Source organism: Amblyomma americanum, chromosome 2 (assembly GCF_052857255.1).
Source record: "Amblyomma americanum isolate KBUSLIRL-KWMA chromosome 2, ASM5285725v1, whole genome shotgun sequence".
NCBI classification, from domain to species: domain Eukaryota; kingdom Metazoa; phylum Arthropoda; class Arachnida; order Ixodida; family Ixodidae; genus Amblyomma; species Amblyomma americanum.
This window is the reverse complement of record NC_135498.1, coordinates 104,251,104-104,274,924: the sequence shown is the minus strand read 5'-3', so window position 1 is coordinate 104,274,924 and position 23,821 is coordinate 104,251,104. Positions and strand designations below refer to the sequence as shown.

The 23,821-nt window shown below is 44.6% G+C and overlaps 3 protein-coding genes across 4 annotated transcripts in view; 2 read left to right on the top strand and 1 right to left on the bottom strand.

Annotated features, from left to right (window-relative positions):
• Positions 1-9,062, bottom strand: part of LOC144121706 (transmembrane and coiled-coil domain-containing protein 6) — a 52,027-nt gene extending 42,965 nt beyond the window's left edge. For both annotated transcript variants that reach the window (XM_077655055.1, XM_077655056.1), the window contains exons 1-5: positions 8,837-9,062; positions 8,662-8,753; positions 8,467-8,576; positions 3,301-3,487; positions 1,055-1,159 (exon numbers count right to left, since the gene is read on the bottom strand). In XM_077655055.1, coding sequence (XP_077511181.1) covers positions 1,055-1,159; positions 3,301-3,487; positions 8,467-8,576; positions 8,662-8,753; positions 8,837-8,879 — 537 coding nt within the window. In that variant the 5' untranslated portion in view covers positions 8,880-9,062. The remainder of the gene's footprint in view (positions 1-1,054; positions 1,160-3,300; positions 3,488-8,466; positions 8,577-8,661; positions 8,754-8,836) is intronic.
• A 184-nt stretch (positions 9,063-9,246) lies between these two features.
• On the top strand, positions 9,247-17,741 carry LOC144121705 (meiotic nuclear division protein 1 homolog). The gene is made up of 6 exons (XM_077655053.1): positions 9,247-9,350; positions 9,539-9,604; positions 9,848-10,021; positions 10,953-11,060; positions 12,881-13,040; positions 17,400-17,741. Exons 1-6 carry the CDS (start codon positions 9,348-9,350, stop codon positions 17,501-17,503), a joined length of 615 nt encoding a protein of 204 aa, XP_077511179.1. The 5' UTR covers positions 9,247-9,347; the 3' UTR covers positions 17,504-17,741.
• Positions 17,742-17,885: 144 nt separating this feature from the next.
• LOC144121704 (X-box-binding protein 1-like) lies at positions 17,886-22,909 on the top strand. Its single transcript, XM_077655052.1, has 5 exons — positions 17,886-18,437; positions 19,148-19,244; positions 19,861-20,040; positions 20,746-21,047; positions 22,071-22,909. The coding sequence occupies exons 1-5, from the start codon at positions 18,238-18,240 to the stop codon at positions 22,144-22,146; spliced, it is 855 nt and encodes a 284-aa protein (XP_077511178.1). The 5' UTR covers positions 17,886-18,237; the 3' UTR covers positions 22,147-22,909.
• The last annotated feature ends 912 nt before the right edge of the window (positions 22,910-23,821 follow it).

Genomic DNA, 23,821 nt, shown 5'->3' with positions numbered 1-23,821 from the left:
TACCAGGAGTAATTTCTACGAAGGCATAAGCTGTGAGAAAGTCGTAGTTTCGGCTTGGGCTCCAGTGAATCGACAACTGCTTTATTTTTGCTTGATGTTTTCATGGAAAAGCACGCACACAAATGATGGAGTGTACCTAAGTTGGCGTTTTACCTTAGTTCCCCTAGATAAAAAGAAAAGGCCCCTCGTATGCACAACCAATGCAACAGAACCTCATTGCATAGAAAACAACAGAAAAACATTCAGTGTTAAATACAAACAAAAATATTGCTCTGAATTTTAACTAGGAATAGAAAAAGAAAATAATTTATTTCACTGCGAATTTCATTAAACTGAAGTTCATCTAGTCAAAGTAAACCAACATTTCTGTTCTCATAAAATTACAATGTGCAGCTGTTATTTCAATGCCATAACACGTCTACCAGTACTCTTTGCAAAAATCCAACAGACTTACAATAGGAAGAAAAGCAAGTATATAACATGTTGGCCTGTATTGAGTATTGACAGCAGTACTACATTGAAGCTCACAGTTGCTCTCTTAGCCAAACTTGTACTTGCACAGCAGCAGCAGTGATCACAAAATTTAGGGGACTAAATTTCACACGTGGCACATGCATCGCAAGCAAAACTGTTATGTTGAACACCTCAGTTTTGGTAATAAATCCGAAACTGCTGAGAGGAAGCTGTTTAAAAAATAGATCTGAAACTACTTTTGGAGTTTATGCTACAGCCTATACATCACGGAAGCATTTGTTATTCAAAGCAAAAAAGTAACGCTGCGCATGTAGCACAACATAATAACTATCCTAAGCCCTCTCCTACCCTGCCACCACATTCCTTTGCTCTGAGGGCATCTGCATCATATTGAATCCAGGGGTTGACTTAACAGCTAATACTGTAAAGGATGAAACGTGAAATCCTCAACTCTCCATTCCTTTATAGCTCCTGATTTTACACACTGCCAAAGACCCCACTCAGCTCAGGCATTCGGTACAGCTCACTAAAATGGAAAAGTGGGCGCCAGAGGAAGACAGGCAAAGCAAGTCGAACTGACCTGGAGTGCCTTGACGAGGGCATGACTTGCCCCCTGGCACTGCATCAGTTCCCGGCACTTGTCACAATCCATAGCCACATTAGCCAGGCACCAGGCTGACTGTTCCTGCACAAACACAGACCAACAATTTACAAAGCCATGCCAATCCCATAAACATAGGGCTGCTACCATATTTTCCAGCGTATAAGTCATGGCTTATATGCGAACCTTCAAATAGTATGCCATTAGTATTTACTACTCGATTTGCACCGTGCTTTCACTATTCAAACCTCCTAAACATTCACAAGTCACACATTTCTGTTCTTCTAGACTCGTGGCGAAACAGTGTGGCATTTCCTAACAGACTATCTAGAACTTGTCATACGAATTAATTTGCTCTTTCCTCATTGAATCTACTGCCAGCATGTGGCAGTGCGCCGAGGGCCATTCCCAGCCGCTGTGCGCTTGCGGGTCAGAAAGCAAAATGCCGCATCATGCACCAAGTCATTGCATCGTGGGCGCAACTGACAATTTGATGTGAACCTGACTGGCACCGAACCTTCCATTTTAGACAATTATGATAAGGCACGTGGAAAAGACGGACAGGGTCTGGCTCGTGGAGTATAGAGGAAGGGGCAAAATTGAGGCACACGTGCACCGCTGTGTTTGTTTCATGGCAACCGCTTGCTCGGTCTCAATTTTCATCACTTCGAATATAGAAACTGTGTATCTTAGGTCACAGAGCGGCAACAAGAATGTTGAGGAATGTTGTGGGGGGGGGGGGGGAGATGCTGGGGGGGACACTTAAGCTCTGCCTTTCAGGGTATGATGCAACAGCAGTTCTATTTGCCCACGTAGGCAACGGACATGGTTTCCTCTTTCACAATCACAATCACTGTGTGAAAAACCATGCATCATACATATAAAGCCCCACTTTAACCAATCCGTACGAATGTGCCTGCGTGGTGCAGTGGTAGCGTGTACGCCTTGCAACCCGAGGTCAGGGGCTCCATTCCTGTGTAGGCTACATAGGTATGGTTACTAGGAATAAACAATAGTTTGGTTTATGGGGGTTTAACCTCCTAAAGCGACTCAGGCTATGAGGAACACCGTAGTGAAGGGCTCCGGAAATTTCAACCACCTGGGGCTCTTTAAACGTGAACTGACATAGCACAGTACACGGGGAATAAGCAATGAATCTGCTGCCTAGCAGCATGTGAGGTTCAGCATGTGAGGTTACACTTGTAACATGAATTGTTCTCTACTCCGTGTTTATACGAGGCTGAGGAGGCAGACGGTGGCCGATGGCCCGTGCGCTTGGCGCGTTATTTGCAGTTGCTCAGCTCCGATCACTGAAGATCCGCTGCGCTGCTGGTGTGGCTGGCACCATCTATGGAAAACTCGTGTAATAGGGGCCACCTTTTCAACAAATCGGGATTTTTCCGTCATGCCGTCAACGCCGACTTCTCTGCAACACGTAACCGTACTGTGTACATGGACAGCACTCCTGGGACTGGCTCAGGAAAGTGTAACAGCAGGAAATATGCAGCACATGGGAACATGACAGCAGGGTTCTACTAGACTTTTCTTTTCACTAAATGTTTTTGTTATCCAAGGAAATGTAATCTACAAATTACCAAATTAAAATTTACCACTTATTACAGTTATGTGACTCCCAACCGCTTATTTAATGGCTGGTTGGCATTATGCTGATGATGGGTTTTTCAGAACAAAATTCGCTTACACTATCTCTGTTTCTGTTCATAGCTGTGTTTTTGTGGACAGTTACTTTGAACCACCTGTACAGATATTCAAAGTTATTTGAAAAATATTCGACTCAATTTGCAGCCAAATTCTTATTATTCATATTTACTTTGCAACCGAACATTTGATATTTGCACATCTCTTAATTTTTTGTCAAAATTTGTTTCGCATGATTGTACAGCTGCACTCTATAAGACATGCAACACCCTGATGGCAACATTAATGTGGTTTGCACTTGATAGCAGTTCAATGCTGCTGATATACACTCCAGAAAGTGGCACTCTTTCAACTGGCACCATTATTGGGGTCCCCCTTGTGTGTTGCAAGTTACAGTGAGCATGCCAGCACATTTCCTTTGACACTATTGCAATGTGTGCTTGATGGCAGACTTATATGGTATACTTTTTCCACAATATTTTCAAAGAACTTTAGCACATTAGGAAATGAGTTTATAAAATCAGAATGTTGGAGCAGCATAACTCTTCCATTTCTGGCTCGGTTACCTGAAGCAAAGGGTTGCCTCCATTGAGGAAGGTGACCAGGTAAGGCCCAGCGGCACGCAGCACCCGGAAAGTGGCCTTGTGGTTACCGCAGGCCAGGTTGGTCAGGCAGGCCAGGGCTTCCAGCTGGCATGACACCTCGGGGCTACGTATGGCTACAGAAAGCAGCTGCTCCAGGGCGTGAGCAGTCCTGATGAATAAGAAAAAAATATGAGAGAAGCCAAAACTGGATGCAGTTAAACTTGGTCCTGTGTCGCACAAATGCACAATTGGAGTGGTGTTTTCAAAATAGCACTCGACATAAACGAGGGCTCACATACCTTACCAGAACAGTGTGTCCCTCTAAGTGTGCTGTCATTTCCTTCGAACCTAGTAGTAGTTAAAAGCATCGTTTACAAACAAGATGATCAGTGAACTAGCACTAGTTTAAGCACTGTAATTACAATAGACAAGGATCCCTGACCAGACTCTGACATTTGAATAAGATTGCAGAGCGCAGACTGGGCAAACATGATTATCTTTGCAAAATATAACGGTCCACATGTGTTACGGAAGCAAGCGGAAAATTTAAACAAAGGCCTACTTGTGCTCCTTCTTGATCACCTTGTCCACATTTTTCACTTTTGATAGAATAGGCACCCAAGCATTATAAAATTAACTAATTTTCATTGACAAGTGGCATGCTTTTGATGGCATCTGCATACCTGCCTGAAGCGTGCTTCATTTTCTAATGTGAAAGAGCAATCACCTCAGCTTCCCTGTTTAGTCCTCCTGCATTTCTTTTCACTTCATTTATTTTTTTCTTTTCTGCACCATAGCTTTATTGTGCTCTAGCTGTTGCACTGTCTCTATAGTAGATGCAAGTAAAGCCCGTTTTATTTGCTCACGGAAAATCTGCTGCTCACCTGCTGCCATACTCTACAGCTTTGCTGTTTTGACAATAATATTTTAAGACTGAAACATAATATTGTGATGCACCACCGACAGGCGACAAGCGAAAATGCGCATTTGGTAAAGTTGTTGGCTGAGAGATAGACTACTGCCAGTGTCACTTCTTCATCCCATTTTTTTGTGCAAATGAGAATGATGATAGTTGCTTGGAATGCAAGAGACACTGTCTTTGAGAGGGAGCCACGGAGAGAAGTACAACAAAGTGCTTAACTGCTGCAGTCGTAACATTGCAATTCATAAGTTTTTCCGAAATCTTTAGCAAAAGTGTGTTTCCTGAATGACGCCTCACATCCGCAAGAGTGAATAAAATTTTTGACCACAGATGATGAGGGGCACCCCGCAACCATCCTTCAATCTTAATAGCAAAGAGGTTACAATAATGGCTTAATCTGCAATAATTTAAAATTTAAACCTTATATTGAGCCCTTTTGCACACAAATGGCTACCGGGCCATTTCATTAGCACAGTCATCATCACATTAATGTGGCCACAGGTAAACACTTCTTTTCCACGCTCGTTACTATGTGGCAGATTGAACTATGTGTGCCTTGATAGACAGAAGCATAACTTCAATTAAGAACAAGATAATAAACTATTCTGCCCTCGATCTCCCAATTTCTTGTCCCTTTGAATAATGGTCACCACATATTGACTGCTCTTATACTTACACTCTAAAGACTTTTCTAATTTCTCACCTTCTAACAAAACACCACTACAGAACTAATGCTAAACAAAATGCAACAACAATCCAAGAGGCACGAACCTGAAAGTCATCACCTTTGAAACACTGCTAGATTTGTTCAAAATACCACCTTGGTTTAGGCATCTGGCCATGTAGCCAAACAATAATTCTGAACTGGCATCTTTAAAAATCTTTTTCGACAATGCAACGCATCTTTCTCACACTCGTTAATTATGTGGTATAGACCTTCACATTATGCCTTAGAGAAAAAGAGAACAGGAAAGCCAGATTATGTAAGTATAAGCGATCCCAAACAAATCTTAGCATTTACTCTTCAGCTCATCCAGTGACATGGCCAAGTGTTGAGGCTGAAAAATCAGGGCGTAGGTATCTTTGGAACATGCTAACAGGTTAGAAGAGTGACACTGCATTAACGCCAGTGCTTAGATGAACATCGCCTTTTCTGGGCAAGTGGTTTGAGCATTCTCCCCATTTGTAGGAGGCACTGGGTTGATCCCCAGTGGCGCTCTGGTGCTAAGCTTACTCTGAGAACAAATGCTTGAGAAAAGGATTTTTGACTAAACTGTCGCTTTGATGGGCAATGATTTGCTCCACTGTTTGACAACTTAAATCTTCCTAGTGTGGTAAAACACATTGAGCCCTTTTGGAGAACTTGTTTGGAGTACGTTGTATGCCGCTAGTTAGAAGAAGCCATGCCACATCACAACCATTGCTTAAGTACACACTGCCCTTTTTCCATCACAAAGCCCTAAAAGACTACTTATCCTTATTCAAGGGCTTTCTTTGATGTCCAGTACTGTTAAGTGAATTGAGACTGTGGCCGTCACTTGCTTTTATAAATGTTGCAGTGTGACTTGCGTGCATTTCCTCGGGATCTTTTGTAAATTTGCAACCTCCGCAAGGCTAGCAAAATGTCGCGACAACTTGACTGAAGTCAGATGTCAGCTGTTACTACCTCTCAACCATGACTGTCTCAATACATTATAATAGGCCATGCTTGGCTGCTCTGATTTAGAAAAAACTGATTTAAAACTTCGATTTAGAAACTGTACCACAATGACATATGTTGCTATATGTGTCAGAATGAAAACACTATAGAAAAAAAGAAAAGCTTGACGTCAAGGGAAAGACAACACTCAAGCTTTTGTACATGATTAGCACAATGCATTCTTCAAAAGCAGGGTTGTATGAATAGCATTTTTTCAACACCAACATATAAATCTAACAGTGAAGCATCCAAATTGAATATCCTACGAATGTTGGATTCCGACTCGTTGTGTGGGTGTGGAAAGCAGCTTAGTGTTAGCTGTAGCACTGTGATACGGTGCTATAATTCATGGAGTCAAAGCTGAGTTATAGTTATATATTCGTGAGCTATAGCTACAGCTGACACAAAACCAATAACTGACCATCATGCGATATACATGCACAAGAAAAAACTTTTGTTACATCTGATGACAGCGAATGAATTAACCTCAGTGATTAGGCATTGCGGCAAGGTTAGCTGAACCTGGCTGAACCCTGCTGCGTCACCCAATCTTGGAAGCCATGTATGAGTATTGTGAATGCTGCCTCACGAACAGATCTTGTCACAGTGCTCAACCTTCCTTCCCACAGAGACAAAATACAGCAGCATGCTGGGGAGGGTCACAGTGGGTGCTCTTTCAGAGCAGTGGTTGAAGAATACTATTGCCACTTCTTCAGTCTATTTGGAAAACATACTTGAATAGTTTCGAACAATTTAAGACATACACTGTTTGATTTGTTTAGTGTCAGATACGAGGACACTCGATTTGTATAATAAAATTTCAAATATTCCCCCCCCCCCCCCCCCCCCCCCCCCCCCCCCCCCCCCCCCCCCCCCCCCCCCCCCCCCGTCAAAAGCATACCACTCATCATGTTCCGCCCGATATAAGTGGCGTGCACACTAGAGAATTTTGTCCTGACTTGTGTGATACAGAAATAAAGACGCACTATAGTCCGATACAGAGAAGCTCCAACATATTCAGGACAGCCAAACAGAATTCGCCACGACAAATAGTAGACAGCTGTCAAAGCTTTTCTTGCAATCGAAACAAGAAGCTAATCATGAGACAAAATTATACACTCAAGAATTCTGATGCCCCTGGCTTGTTTGACACAGCTAAACATTAAAAAGTTGATTTTGCTCACTGTTATCATTGGCCAGCGGAGTAATACAGGATGCCATCGGCCATGGCCTATTGTTACCAACAGCTGTTTTTAAAAGTTGCACCGTGCTATACTCTGCGATGTCTGGCAAACTGAGTTAAACAGCGTGACCATTTACTTCGTCCTTCAAGAAGAGAAGCAAAATCGGCTAGCCTGTCCTTTGCACTGAGAATAGGTATTTATATACTTTACAGGACTATTAGGTCACTGAGCAAGGAGGGCTACTTAATAATAATAAACAGAGATTCAACTCTTACAAAACAAAGCTAGTGCGTGTGTGTGAGAGAGAGAGAGAAACAGGTTTAACATTAAGAGACAGGAAGAGGGCAGAGTGGGTCAGGGATCAAACACGGGTTAATGAAACCTTGTCGAAATCAAGAGGAAGAAATGGGCTTGGACATGGCACGTCATGCGAAGGCAAGATAACTGATGGTCCTTAAGAGTAACAGACTCGATTTCAAGGGAAGGAAAGCATAGCGGGGGCGGCAGAAAGGTGGACAGATAATATTAAGAAGTTTGTGGGGATAAGGCGGCCGTAGCCGGCACAGGATAGGGTTAATTGGAGAGACATGGGAGAGGCCATTGTCCCGCAGTGGGCGTAGTAAGGCTGCTGCTGACGATATGTGTGTTTGTGTGTGTGTGTGTGCATAGAAGGTAAACAAGGTGCATGTTCATCCTAACAAAGCATGAAATGCTTTTTATATACAACACATTTAGAAATGCTGTAGACTGTCACTACTACTACATTAGTTTCTCACTAAAATCCAGTCAAGAGCACTCTTGGTCAAGCATGACGACAAATATGTCACCTGAGCTACGCTTTTCGAGCTTTCAGTCAATCACTTGACACGAGATGAAATTGGGAGTTTCAGGACTAGGAAACTGGAGAAATGTAAATGAAAGGGTCACCCGATTTTTTTTTTTTTTCAAATACGTCTACAGACATTGAGTGCATCATCTTGAGGATGCACTGTAGACGTGAGCAGTGTTAGTTTACTGTTCACATACTCGCCAGCATTGTTGCCATATGGCAAAAGAAGTGTGGGCACACAGATCACTCTATCATGATTTTTAGATTACACAGAGGTCAATCGTAGGAAGCATTTCTTTTTTCATACTCTAGGAAATGAAACCTAGGGAACACACCGGCTGCATTCTCGATTCCGAGTAGCAAGTTACGTGAAAGAATGAGGCTTGCTTGTTTTTTTTCATAACAAGCATAAATATGTCGTCTAGCCATGGTAAGTGGGTAGGTTCCTACCTACTCACCAAGCCCAGAACGATGCAATAGCAGCATAAAAATTTGATAAACAGTGGTGCCTCACTTGAGGAAACTATTGATGTACTCATCACCAGAGGCCAGGGCATTCTTGAGCTTCCTGAAGTAGTGCTTGTTGTTCCTCTCTTTTCTCAAGTTCTTCAGAAGCGCCTCGAACTGAAATGACAGTGAAATGTGAGACAGCTAACGACCTGGCAATATGCCGAATCAGTTCATGACTGCACTGTCATTTCATGCCTACCTCTTCGACTGACGGGAGTTCCAAATCCTGTGCAGCAGGCATTAAAGCTCGCCTATCATCCACGAGTTTCTTCCGCCGTTCCCTCTGTTCATCTGCGAGCGACAATAAATTCAGTGTGAAACTTGATCCAACATGAACCGTACCGCAGCACAAAATACAGGCCCTAGCAACGCACCCGACTGCTGACTCCTCAAAGCCTCTCGCACTTCGTCCACCATGACGTCCGCCCGTGAGTGTCACCAATGAATATAACACAGTCTTAGCTTCTCTGACTGCACGCAAACTAGCGCTCTACACCAAGAAGAAATCCGACCAGTGCTTCTTCATCACACACTTGGTTTCCGAGCGGTGTTATGAAGACTCCACAGCATGAGAGCCGCCATTTTTCAACAACAAAGGATATCGACTTTGGCTTCAGCTGGCTCGAAAAACATTATTTTTCCATAACATGACTAAACACTTTAAGTGCGATTAAACTTACATTTTTTATTTAAATATTAGTGCAAACCACAAACTGCTACTTAAATTTTACATATAAAAGTATCAAACTTAGAAGCATACTAATATTGATTCCCTTGGATGGCTACAGCCTGCAGCCGATCAGCGAGCATCTTGCCCGGCAAATTTGCATTTGCGGCGGTTATTGCAGGTCGATTTTAGACACTTTGCGATATAACCTTGGTGAAATGGTGAGGCATGTGTTTTGAAAAAATATGGGGCCTGCAGATTAAACTGATAATTTGTTAATTACTGCATAAATGCAATTGTTCAGTGCGTATGACACTGCTGCGCTGGGGCGCTTCATACTTCAACACATCTTTCGCCTTTTATTTATCGCGGTCGCAACAATATGCTGTTCATTATTTTTTTTTTCCAGTCCAAGAGGAAAGGCGTCAGCGCCGAAGAAAAACGGCAGCGAATGCTGCAAGTTTTCTATGAAAAGGTGAGCGTTGCCTCAAGGGCTCGAGTTACATCAGTGGATTTCCGAAACCGCGTAGTACTTTTGACAAGCGTAACATTGTAATATCGAGTTGTGTATGCATTACATTTACAAAACTACTTTTTAATACTTCGCTCGTTCGTTGGGTTATCTACACATTTTTTTTTGCAGTGTAAGTTTGAGGTTTTCATGACAACCTAACCTAACATGGCTCCATTCCCCATTCTTGCCTCTGTGCATTTGCAGAAGGATGTGTTCCAGCTGAAAGACCTCGAAAAGATTGGGCCCAAGGAGAAGGGCGTCATTGCGCAGGCGGTCAAAGACGTAGTCCAGTCGTTAGTAGACGATGGTCTCGTGGACTCGGAAAAGATTGGCACATCAGTTTACTTCTGGTCTTTCCCGAGCAAAGCCGTCAGCACGGTGAGTTCGGTTGCACTTGGTGTGACTTGAGGCGGTGCGTGTTGTCTGGCAGTGATGCTTATACCTTCATACATTTATAAACTTTGGCTTGTCATAGCTATGGCTTCTATTATAGGCAAAGGCTTCAAGAATCGTATCCAATAGCAGTGTTGACAGCAATCCTCTGTTTTGTCCTGGAGCTAGAACACTTTCATAAGAATGTTTTTATTTTCCTCTTAAGATGGGGTGTCTCATATTTCGTGGTTCCAGGAAACCCATGTGCATCAGTTTTTCAGTATTGGTATTACAGTTCCGGTAACAAACCAAGCTATAACCAAAAACTGTACCAAATGCTCATAACTGTGGGGATGAGGTGCTGATAAAAAATTTTCAAATAAGGGCAGTCATTGCAAGAATGTTGCATTAAACTTGGTGTAGTGGCAGTTCTACAAACACGTGCTTAGCACTTATACTAAAACCAGAACTTGTAGCGAAGTTGACTCATTGTGCCGCTGAAATTTAGGTCTGTTATAATTATCTTCTTTCTGCTCTAGCTTGTTTAGCAACTCGTTAAATCACCGTAGTTTTAATATGTGAACTCTGCCTGTCTAAATAATGCCTTTTCGAACACGGATGTTGTAGCTGGTCATGGTGACTTGCATAAACATAGTTGGTGATGAGATCAGTCCATTATGGATTAAAGTATATCTCACAGAGGCCAGTGATAAGTGGGCTGTGTGATTATGGTTATGTTATTCTTATGGGCGGGAAATCGTGACAGGCGTTTACTTTTTAGGCATGTGTTTGGCAGGGATGAGAATTCTTTGTGGGGATGGAAGAGAGTTAAGCAAGTTAACTGAGTAGTGGCTGCTTTTGATTCAGGCGCTTTGAATTTTCAGTCTTGCTGGTAGCGGTGCTTGCTTCTCAACAGTCGTGTGACATTTGCTTCCAGAGAAAACGTAAAATAGATGATTTGAAGGCTAAGGTGGAGGATGCCCAGAAGAAACTCAAGTTCGTTGAAAACCAGCTTGCAAAAGCTCAAGTTGGGAGGGAGGACTCGGTAAGCAACACCATCAAATTGCGCAGCACATTGCACTACCTTTACGGCAGGACACTGGGTGTGCTGATAGCAGAACATTTTTGTTAACGAGAGATGAAAGTTCACTGTGCCAGGGAACTCGCAGTCGATAGCTTATTCATTGCATCGTCTTTTAGTACCTTATACCCCTGTCACACGGGCACCGCAAAGCCCTTTAAGAATCGGGTCCTTAGATCCAAAGGCGTAAGGAGTGCAGCTACACGGCAAAAATGTTGCGCCTTTGCCGCTAAGGGCCTTGGAGGTGAAGGCGCTCGTCGGGGACCTTTGGAGCCCAAAGGCGTGGCCTTCGAGAACCTGCGATCGCAGTGCCATCCAACGTCAAAAAGTAAAAGCAATAAAAAAATTGATGCAGCCAACAATGTTTGAAAATATATTTTTTTTTAATACGAAAGGTGTGTCTGGCTTTGCTTTTTGTGTGGGTGTTTATATTCTATGCCCAGATTTCAAGGCAGTGAAAGTGTTGCAGCAACACCGAGTGCCCCTGGTAGCCAAGACAATACACAATGCCTGCTGCTGATGACGAGAGTAGCTGTTGCAGTACTTTTAAGGAAGCTATCAGAATAAAAAAAATTGTCTGAGCTGAACGAATGGACAGAATACCCCACTTTAATTTTAAAACACTCACTTCAGCCGCTTCGAGCACAGCAGCGGGTGCTAAGCATGAACGACTGTTTCACCTTTGGGCTGCACCGTGTAGCTGCGTCGCTGCTCCTTTAAGCTTTCGCTCCTTTGGTGAAAAAAGGTTCCTTTGCTGGAAAGGCCTTTGAGGAATGCCGTGTGAGTGGGGCATTAGTCTAGCTCAATGCCTTTTACTATAAAAAAACTGCATCTGTATCTCAACTCATTGTAGAACTCAAAATATCACTAAAGGTGGCTTCATGCATCACCTACTTGTTTCCAGAAAGTTGAGTTCATTACAAGGCTGTGCGGATTTTATGTTGTTTACATTTGTTGTTCACATGTTATGTTGTTTACATAAAGGAAGAAAATTGCATTTTTAATGGACCCTTTTATATCTCTCAAACGCTTGTGTTGGGAACACAGCCCCAATGCATTTGTGCAATTTCTGTGAAAGCTCTAAGGGAGGAGCGTTGGGGGGTTTTATTGTGACAAAAACCGTCCCTTTGTTCTAACCTCCTTGTACTGGCACCACTGACAGTATGAGCTAGTTAAGCCAACCTGTTGAAAAATGCATTTGACCTGTAATGATAATTTGTCTCTTGTTCACATAGCCAGACATTGATTTCTATAGAACGCACAGTGCCACCTGGTGTTTTTTCTCTATCTTTGTGCTTTGTAAGCAAATGAGAGCTCTGAAGCCCAGGCTAATGCTTTGACTCTGATAAATGTTATAGTGCTGCGACATGCCGTCATGATCTAAATTCACTTTAATATTCCTGTAACTTCGTAGAAGACAGTTATCTTGATAACACTGCCTGAGACTGGTACTTACGCATTGGAATTAATGGTACATGGTCTACTGTTTCATCTGCTCAATTTCTGACAAAGTCGAGACTGTCATTTATGTTTCTCCTCCTGTTCTCACTGCATGATAATACCGAACCGTCAGCACATTTGTGACGTCTGTTATGCCATTTTGTCGTTCTGAACATAGCTTGCAGTGACAGATCTACTCACCCTATGGTTGTGGTGGTCACGGAGATTATAAAGCTTGCACAGATGAAGCGTGCATCAGTTTGTTAGGAGCGTTCACATAGTTAGGCTCCTGTGACTGACCTTTGAGGCTGACATCGTTGTTCTCACTGTCTCCCCTTGCCAAGTCTGAGCGAGAGAAACTGATTGCCCAGTTGGGCGAGCTGGAGCAGAGCAGAGGTGAGCTCTCGGCTGAGCTTGATAAGCACAGGGACTGCGACCCAGAGGTCTTGGAAGAGGTCAAGAAGCAGACGGTTGTTGCCAAGGATGCTGCAAACCGGTGGACAGGTCAGTATAACCTTGGCCATGTGTGTGTCCTACTCTGAGGCCAGATTGAAATTGGTCTGGATCAACAGATTATCGTGGGCTAACGACAAATAGACTACTTTCAGTGAAAATGGAACTGTCACAAGCAAAGAAAGGTTGAATAACAAAGTGCAGATGTCGTCACCATTGCCTATTCTCACAAGAAAACTGTGATGATGTGAATACTGATTTTTTCATGTAGATCACTGAGTCTAGGCTACAATGCCATTCACCTCCAAGTGGAGACCACAGAGTCAACTTTAGTTTTGGCATGACAAGTTTGAGTGGCTGGAAAAAATTTTTTTCACCAATAAATGTGTATTTGCTGCCAAACAAAAACCAGCACAGCCAGAAAGAGTCATACAATCAAATTTTACCATGAATAAAAATTGGAGGTAACTGTCAGCGTTGCTGAAGCTATGAACATCCATTTGATATATCTTCTACTCATTGCTTCTTCTCGTAGCTGAAGCTTTGACATGGCTTTTCTTAGTTTCTTGTGTTTGTGAATTTCTTGGTTAATGCTTACATTCACTATAGATGAAGGGGAAGCCTGCTTTCTGTGCTTTGGTGCACATTTCTCCTGCTATAGCACTGATATAAGTTTGCGTCTGTTGCTGGATATAGCATCTAGTGTTTGCATGGGGATATCACATTATCCTCTTCTGTTGGTGAAAGAAGCCATGGTGTTATGCTTTTTCTGCTATAACATGCTATTATTGCTCAGGAGAGAAATGTCTTTCAACAGCTTGAATGTCATTCTTGCTTGGGCAAAGCTCCCATTTCCCTAAATATAATGTAGTTGAATGCATTGTGCTCTTGCACAGTCTCGCAAGCATTCATCGGTGTCTTTTTATTTTTCTGCTTGTAGTGGTTGCTTCAATGTTAGAGTTTTCTTCTTTGAATGTATTTGCTTGCCATTTTCAGTTTAGTGGCATATTCTTGAGGAGTTAAGTACTATGTTAGATGTGAGTGGTTGTGTAAAGCTAACAAAATTAGTGTCAGGTGCTCCTGCCTTCAGCACTGGATGGCTTGGAAGTGCAAAGAAGCAGTTGATTGAGTCGCAAGGTGTGCCTGTAAGCCATTTGTCCTCCGCCAAGAGATATGCAGGGAGTCCTTTCAGCAGCAGTGAAGGTGAATTAGGAGCCCAGGGGCAGTGGTGCTTGAAGTATTGTGACAACAAATAAGGGTAGGCTATGCTACTAGCTTGTTTATGGACATGCTTAAGTGGGCGGCCCAAGAGATAATACACTGGCTAATTTTGCTGGTTCACCTATGTGTTTGGGCACTGCTTTGCTAGTTTGCAAGCCACTGTACTGGCCATCTAAACAATGGCTTCTCAGATATAGAAGTTTTGGAACAGGTGTGATTCCATTTATACATGCGTCAAACATGTTCGTATGGCTCTGTCGGCTCTTCTTGTTATCCATTTAAAACCAGCAGGGAGTTTTAGTTAAGTGGAAGAGCTTGAAGTGCTCATGGAACGTTTTCAAATGCTGGAAAAATATCCACAGGCCCTCATTTGAGAATCATTGTTATAAACAATGTGTTAGATACTACACGCAAAGCTTTCACGCAGAATGAAAAATATCTGCCCTAGTTAGAGCAGTAGTCGCTGGAGTACTGCTCAAACATCAGTAAAGCAGTGCCAGGAAGACAAAAACAGTGGTGAAAACTGGCACAGCAGATAAGTCATGGCTATTTGCAGCACAGCATAGCAGACCTTCCCAGCCCCATAAAAAGAATAAGATCAGGCTTGTACCAAGAAAGAGAAATGATTGCGACCATTTGGGTTTCAAATTGGTACCAGTGGGATCCAAATGGACAAAGTGAGTCTGCAAATGGTTCCAGTGGTACTGAAATTGAATAGCATTGGTTTTGATTGGAAGATATATCTCAACTGGATAATCCGAATGGATTGTGCCAGTTCGGCACAGTCTAGTTGGTAGGTCTCATTCCATTTGGGCACTTATTAGGTCAGTCTTTGTCAACTGGAGAGCCCAATTGGTCTTTTAGACTGGTTCCAATTGGAGCCCATTCATGGCTCTCTATGCATTTGGGTGTTACCATGTTGCATCCAATTTGTCTGTCCAACTGAACCCAACGCACCCAGTGAACATTTGAAATTTACACAACTTTCTAACAGACTACTGTGATCAATTACTGCATGGATGTGACGAGAGACTTCACTTTTCACAGAAGAATGAAGCAAATCTAAGCATTATGTGCCCATTAAGTTACCATCACATACTATATACAAACTAGACTGCATACATTGCGATGGTCTGCATGAGTGATGCTTACTGTGGTATGCACTGAAATAGTCCTATGGGCAGGATGCTGTTCCTCTTCCTTTCCAGTATGCTTGTTACTACGTGCCACATTTGCATATTCAACAAACATGCAACAACTAGTATGCCTGTTACAATAAGAGCTATCAGCTGCTTAACCTACTAAATTGTATTCATCGCTTGCGCTATCTTTGCTGTAGAAATTAAATAACTCCATTCAGTGGGCGAGCGCAACTAGCTGTAACACGGTAACAACATGAGGGTGTCATGAATGAAGTATATATAAGAGGTAGCAAAAAGTGTTCTGTGGATATTTATTAGGCTTATGTTAGTGGTGTCTGAGTATAGTGTTTTTTGTGTGTGATGCATGTTTGTTTGGCTTGATTTTCGTAATTCTTTTAATTTCTCTTGTAAAAATGTTGGCACTAGTCAGAGCCTCCCTGCAGCATGTCATATTCTTTTGCACCTTTATGGTGTACCTAAATTAATTGTACAAATATTTCTCTCGTGTATCTTGTATAACTTAATTGGGAGGTTAATTTTGTGAATATCTCCTACATGCAGTAATTGCCTTGAACCTAATGGGCTTTATTGGCTTGATCTAACTGGGTCCTTTTGGTTGGGAACAACTGGTGGGCTGAAAGCACGATTGGAGCCAATTAGAAATTTCCAACATTTTTTTTTTTGCAAGGATATGGTAGCCTGAACTGTGATGGCAACATTACATATATATGCGTCATGCACAGGGAATTAAATAAACATCGTGAACTCTCCAGCTCACTTACGGTAAGTTATTTTTGAAATGAGGGCGCCAGGTATTTGTTGCATTCAAAACTGTGACTGACGAGGTTGATATAGTTTTGGATCCTTTAATTATTCTGAGCTGCATTTATGCGGTTGCCATTTAGAGCTCTTAATGTGCATCAGTGTGTGCACCGAAAATAGGTCTGTGTCAACCATGCTCTGTGTAAATGTTCTCTGGCTAATATTTCTCTTCTAACTGTTCCTCCTTACTGGCTGATTATTGTTTATTTTGAACAATAGCATTTAACACTCTGTGCGGGGTTTGTTTTTGACAGACAGCTGTAATGGACATGCATTTTTTTTTTGTTCTTTGCAGCTCGGCTGTTAAAGCTGCCGCACATGAATGCCGGGATGCCTTCCGAGTTGTTATGTCTGATGAAATTAATTGATTGCACACATTGCATGTGCCTGAGCCGACAAGGCAGCCGTGCGCCGGCGTTGCCATAGGGGATGAATCTAGTTGATGCTAGGGCGAGCCTTCAGTTTCCCTGTTGAGTGCGGTTGATTTTCACGATGAAAAAAAAAAAAATCATACGAGGCGCGCTTCGGGCCGCCCGCCGGCCGCGACAGCTTGCCGCCGTGGCAGAAAGAACATATGGCGATGCTCCAAGCGCCATAATCACGCCTCACTAGCGCCTGGCTTCGCGCTCGCGATGTCGCTCAAGTTTCAGTGCTCGCAGGCCGACGCGGAACTGTCATCTGACATAGTATCAGCCATATGTACGAGGAACTTCCCCGCGCTTAATTCCAAGGAAGCGCGCGCTCGAGAGCAAGATGAGAAGAAACCAGCCCCTCAAAAGACCTGCCCTTGATGAAACATATTTGAGTGTTAAGACTGTGGGAAATGAGATCGAGATACCGAGTGTTTTATGCGACCTGCGGTGCACGTACACGCGTGCAATTATTTGTAACAAAACTGCGTGAAGCGTCTAGACATGTTATGTTCGATGGGGTGGGGAGTTCAGTTATTCGTCAACGCAGTATGCGTCCGCGGCGCGAGCTGTGTTGACAAATAGGTATTTTTCGGAAATGTGCTTTTTTCGTAAATCAGATGCAACGTGATTTTTTTTTTTGGGGGGGGGGGGGGGGGGGGTTCAGTTATTCGTCAACGCAGTATGCGTCCGGGCGCGAGCTGTTGACAAATAGGTATTTTTCGAAAATGTGCTTTTTCCGTAAATGAGATGCAACGTGAAGTTTTTGAGTGATATATTTTGTCTGTTGGCTATTTGGCCGGATAATATTGCAGATAACATCTTTGCTATCAAGTCCTGGGTCAAGAACAAGTTCTTCATTGAAGAGGCTGTGCTGAACAAGCAGTTCAATATTCCAGAAGAACTGGATTATATCTAAGTCGCGCAAAGTCGCGGCCTGTATATTTTGTGTACATAGCATTCTCGTCGACGCAACTGCCCGAACGCTTCAAAACCGAGCCTCGACCGCAGCCAGGTACAAGGCCGTTAGGTCGTTTTCTCGACTGTTCAAACTCAAACAGCTGTTGCATCAGCCGTGACCTGACTCGGAAATAAACGATGTGCTAATAAAGGGCTCAGGAAATAAACGGTGTGCTAATAAAACGTGTTTTTTTTTGTGTGTGTGGGTGTGTCTGTAGTGGAATCGCCTGAGTGGTGCCGGTATCTGCTTCGTGACGATAAAACCAAGATGCAGGTCATCGGAACTGATCCGGGGCGCACTGCTAACAGTTATCCACACAATTGCGTCAGGGCTTAGCAAGAAGTGAAAATATATCCGCGAGCGCCCCAATCTTCGGTGCCTGGCAAGCGAATGGGGCGTCTCGTAAACAGCTGGCAACCTCATGACATCATTCCCCGGCGGCGGCCAATGAGAGGCCACGTTTGGAGTCGCAGCTGCCCAATCCGGCAGCGACACGATCCCCAGCTTCTCTCGCAGTTCGTTCTCGTCCGCCGAGCGGTATGGTGTCGTCGTCGTAGGGCTGCCGCAGGTTTTTGCGTAGTTTCGGCTATGCAGCGACTTTGTTTGCAACCTAGCTCGCAGTGATGCCTCGTTGAGGTGTGTTCGTTCCCGACCCACTAATCTAGCGTCGTCCTCTCCCCGGAGAAAACAACATGGGTGTCCCCAAGAGAATTGTGATCACGGCAGTTCGCGATCGTTCATCGGAAAAAGCAGCGGCGATCATCGCACCCCGAGACTGGCACGTCAAGACCGAGATGGAAGTCACCGTAGCGGAGCCCGTCGTCACCGGCCCCCCCGCCAGGAAGAGGCAACGTCTCGACCACCTGACGAGGGAGGAAAAGATCATGAGAAGGTAAGCTCGTGTTATATCGTTTCGACCGCTTCGGGGACAGGATTCTCTTCGCAGGAAACGGAAGTGTTTAGTCTTTGTGGAGCAAAAGCTGTTCTGTTTGCTTTCTGCGCTCGCTTTCACGCGTGGTGGTCTAGATTTTTCTGCGCGCCTCTTGGTCAAGCGCTGCACAACCGCCGACACGGAGGCCAATTTCGCCGCTCGCCACGTCGACAGGATGGGCAGGCCCCGTGGCAGCTTGACTTGTGACGTCAAGCGACATTTGTTTGCTGTCGCAGCTATGGCGACGGCAAGCGCTGGCGTTGATTACGTCAGCCGGTTTCCGCCGCCGGCTGTTTCCATAGCGCTCCGCGAATTGTGATCAATGCTTTGCTTAGCCGGCGGTTTGGCGGTGCGTTGCAAGAAAAGTAAATGTTTTGTTGTGCGTTCACTGCGCCGTTTATCGCTTCTCATCTGAAGGACCGCGGCGTACGCTTTGGAGAAGTTTTTTCTGAAGTGAACAGTTAACCTCACGAATAAAATATGCTACTTAATAAAATCACTGATCAAAAACGAACTGTGATTGTCAGTTTGTGTTGATCGCAGCTCTTAATGTAGCAGCCTGGCTCTCGGGCTTTCGCTTTGTCTACGGTCTTGTTTTAATCTTTCTCTCTTGTGGGCTTCGAGAAAAGGGGTTCGTGGGTTTTCAACGATGGCGATTTGGCTGCTCACAGGAAACTGAAGAACCGTGTGGCAGCGCAGAGCGCCCGAGACAGGAAAAAGGCCAGGATGGATGAACTCGAAGAACAGGTCACCCAACTTCAGGCAGATGTAAGTAAAATTTTGCTTATGTACGTTTTCCGCGTTTGCTATTCGAAAACACCTACTAGAGACTGGAGTGCGGCCACCTTCATCAGTCATTTCTATAAATATTTATGTGAATGAGGTGGACTGCATCATTTGGTCAGTTCTCTGTTGTGTGGGGCCAGTTGGCTACTGCAGAAGCACTCGGCGCATCATGTGTGCCATAAAGGCATTGCTCAGACAAGAAATGTACACTCAATGCTTCATGTCAGTGCTAACTTTACCATTACTGTTGTACAAAGCTTAAAGAGGTATGCAAGTCATTTTGTAATATGGTCAAAGGGTCAAGGGGTAGAGTGCAACACAGTGGTAAAGAATCCTGTCATACTGCATTTACTGTGCACTGCAAGCAAGCATTAAATGAGCTGTAGGTGACTAAAAAACATAACATGCCAAACAACAATTCCCACAGCTGCCATACAGATTTTGCTCTGTATAGGTATCGGAATTGTTCCCATTAGCAACTGTTACTCTTGTGTTTGTGACATTCCTGTGGATGGGCTGTCAATGCATTATTTCTCAAGTGTTATGGGAAAGTGATGGCTACTGACATTGCCGCCTTGCTTTTTTTCTTGCTTCCCAGAGGATGGCCCTGGTGGAGGAGAACCGCCTCCTGCGCCAGAGGCTTGAGGAGTGCGAGAAGGAGAACAAGAAGCTCCTCAAGAGGCTGGAATCCAAGGCCAGCCCTTCACTCCCCCCAACCTCCACACCTATCATCACAACCACCACTCCATTCCATCCCACACCAGTCATCAAAGTCGAGGTGAGGGACCGCTTTATGCATTTCACTGTGAGAGTTAGCATGACACTGAAGTGCAGGCTTTGTAACGAGGCAAGCAATTTGGTGTTTTACGTAAGCCTTAATGTTATTGGCCATTCAGATGGTGAGGCATCTGACTGGTTATGTTGCCAGCGGGCAGGCTTTTCATAGGTTAAGCTGTTGCCTAGGCTATTGATGGCCAAGCTAAGTTGTGCATCCTAGGGCTTATAAGTTTATTAGGTAGGTATTCGTGGGGTGGCAATATAAGTGTTATTTTAAAAACAGTCATAGCCTTGTTGCTAATGATACTAAATGCCACATGATGTGCACCATGCAGCAGGTACCTTCACTTAAAAAAACTCCGGATCAGTGGCCTCGTTTGTGAAAAGGTTGATATGAGGCTCCTGGATTTCCTTCATGGCTTGTGTTTACGAGTTATGCCTGGCCTTTGATGCTGTTGGTTTTTTTCCGCTGTACATTGAGCCAATTTTCCAAACAAAAAAGAAGGCATTCTCTTTACATCTACTCATTGAAGTTGTATAGTGTGGCAAAGAATGCTTTTGCGCTGATATGTAATTACGTAGTGAGTGTCCGCTTTTGTTGCCAAGTGTCTGTGTACAGTTGTTCATAAAGAGGCAATTATGCTTTGCCCTGCTGTGCCTTATAGTGACGTTCGCCTTCTCTCTCTCCCCCATCCACTGGATGCAGCCATTACCTTCACCAGAGGACGGAGCGAGCAGCGGTTCCGTTGAGTATGCATCGCTCATCAGTGGACCTCTGCAGCAGGACCAGGTTCCGCTGCTAGCTCTTGCTCTCTGGATGATGCAATTCGGCTTTTGGCAGCTGATGACGAATGTGACGACCTCTTCGCTCTGCTCCAAGAGTGCAGCCAAAACCTGCTCGGAGGGATGCCCCTCACAGAGGACAGCCCTGCTCTGCCTGTTCCTGCTGCTGCTTCTCCAGCAACGGCAGCAACAACAGCACAGCCAGCAGGAAGGCCCAAGCAGCCGGTGAGAGCATGCCCCTTTGCCGCAAACTTGTAATGTTGTCAATGTCTACAGTTGCATGAGTTATGATGTAAAGAATTGGGTACAGAGTGTTAGCAAAGCGATTCTAAAGCCGCGGTGGCTCAGTGTTTATGGCGCTCGGCTGCCATCCCATAAGACGCGGGTTCGATTCCGACCGTGGCAGTTGAATATCGATGGAGGCAAAATTCTAGTGACCTGTGTACTGTGTGATGTCAGCGCACGTTAAAAGAACCCCAGCTGGTCGAAATTTCCGGAGCCCTTCATTTCAGCACCCCTCGTAGCCCGAGTCGCTTTGGCACATTAAATCCCCATAAACCATAAGCCTTAGTGAGCATTATCTTGTTGGAAACAAGTTGAACATCTCTGGAAAGACACTAACGCAGCAAGAATCTCCATAATCGTTCGCAATAGAGCAGACATGAATGGGAGCGTAAAGTGCCTTTTATGATTTGTATGATAATGTTGACTTGAGTGGAAAGTTAGTTGCGAAATTGTAGATAAGAGGTACTTTAACAGGCAATGAAAGGAAATACAACAAACCATTGGTAGGATCTGAACCCATGACCTTTCCATGGTGTGTTTAGTGCTTTGCTAACCGAGTGACAAGATGGACTTGCTTTTTTGTGTTTGGTAGCAGTTGGTGCATAGAAACATCTCAGCTGCAGTGCAGGCAACCAGGCACTGTAGCACATAACCCATCGTCTAGTACCAATTGATAAAAATGTTTGAATTGTTTATTTAACAAGAATGTGCCCACTTGTTTACTGTCAACAAGAAGGAATTTTTCTTTCTCGTAGCCTTCACTTTTCTCGTAGCCTTCACTGTGCTATGTCGCAGTGCGTGTGGCTGCAGTGTTTTCCAAAGACAATCGACAGCACAGAATCTACTCACTGCGCTCAATTAGTTGGCGTCCAGACATTGTCAGGGGTCCTTTAAAGTGATGGTTCAGTTTTCTGTTGCTCAGGCCAGCAGTTGAGAAAAATGTCATTCTCTGGTCTTTTGCAGCTTGATCGAGAACAGAGCCCCTCCTCACACATGGTGGGGGCCTCACCAGAGGAGCTGGACTCCATCAAAGAACTGATTCACTTTGACCATGTCTACTACAAGCAGGAGGATGGTGGCAATGCAGGCACAGCTGACATCGTCATGGAAGATGTGCCAGCAACCGTAGCGGCGACAGCAGCTGTCAACCCACAAGACCTTCCCTTCCCTGCCTCGTCTCACGCCTCTATGGTGACGACAGCCCCGGCGTCTCCCGCGTCAGTTGTTGAAGTCGAGGACACTGTGGTCATCATCGAGGACAGTTCTTCTCCAGCCCCCAGTGACAATTCGGCTCACCTCAACCTTGATTTTACAACCACCGGGAGGAGTGATCTGCATGGCTGTGGCCTCTCGGGGGAGACGCTGTCAATACCGTCACCACCAATATCGTCAGCTTTCAGTATGGTTCCCAGTCCTTCAGCGCTGAGCACGGAGACTGGTTACGAGTCTGCTGTTTCTCCATCGAGTGACTGCAGCTTCAAAGATGAAAGCTTTTTCGGTGACTCCCCTTGGGAGGACCCCCTCTCAGAACTTTTCCCAGCGTTGGTGTGAAAAGAAAGACTGGTAAAGACTGTGCATATGGAAGGTGGGGTAGCGGCAGTGCCTCTTTCTTCTGCCTCCCTCTTTGTGCGCCCTCTTAATTTATGGACTTTCGATGGAAAGCAAAACCTGTACATAATGTAATATATGACGGCGAAGTTATCTTTTCGTTAGCAGTTACTGGTGCTGCTGCTGTTGCTACGGTTTGTTGGTGCTCTTGTATGATAATTAAAGCTGTCTTGCGTATGCTTGTCATTCATAAATGGCTATTTCCTTGTGGCTTGCAAATGTGCCACCTGTTGGCATGCACCTGCTGTGCACCATTTGCTTGCAGGTTCGTGTGCAGGCAGTCAACCTTTACACTTCAAGTAACAGGAACAAACCAATTCGGCGCTCTGCCTACTGGTGGTGAGCATTTATATGCTGAAGATTTGCTGTGCTCACAAAATGCTTTTCCATTCACTACAAGCTACTGGTGTAGATATGGACGGAAGGCCTAACATTTCTGCCACTAATGAGATATGCATGACAGTGGTGCACACACACAGTGATTGCTTTATTTGGGAAGTTGCATGATCCAACCACAGTGCACATGAGAGCTGAATGGCACGGAGTGGAAAGTCGCTCTCTTATTTCGAGAGTGGCCCAAGGTAACTCTGTATGGGGGTGGGGTGGAGTATGCTTGATTTCGGAGTATACTCCCTCCCATCCTTTGGATACGTGCCTGCTGAGATAGTGAAACTTGCAATAGATCGTCCTCGTCATGAGCCAGTGCCAAGATATACGCTGTGAGTGGCTGTACGCCTTTAATGCGAAAGCATTTCTTGTCTCATGAGTGACGTCTACAGGACCTGTCAGCAGAGCGTGCCTGCACAAAAATGACCATTCGGAGAAAATAATTCGCCGCCATTGCGGTTCGAACCCAGGCCCTCTGTTTGCCAGGCGGTCACACAGCGCATACGCTACGAAGGGTTGTTGTGAATGTGTTGTGGTATGTACAGGCACGGCCAGAATAATACGGAGCACAGGAACGGTCGCAGAACTGCGGGGTACTGCTTATGCGCGCTACCTAGCATGAGCGTGGGGAACTATTCGTGTCGGCACGCGCAGAGGTGCGCCGGGGCACGGACCCACTTTTTTGCCGCAGGCCTATCGACATCACTGCAGAACGTATA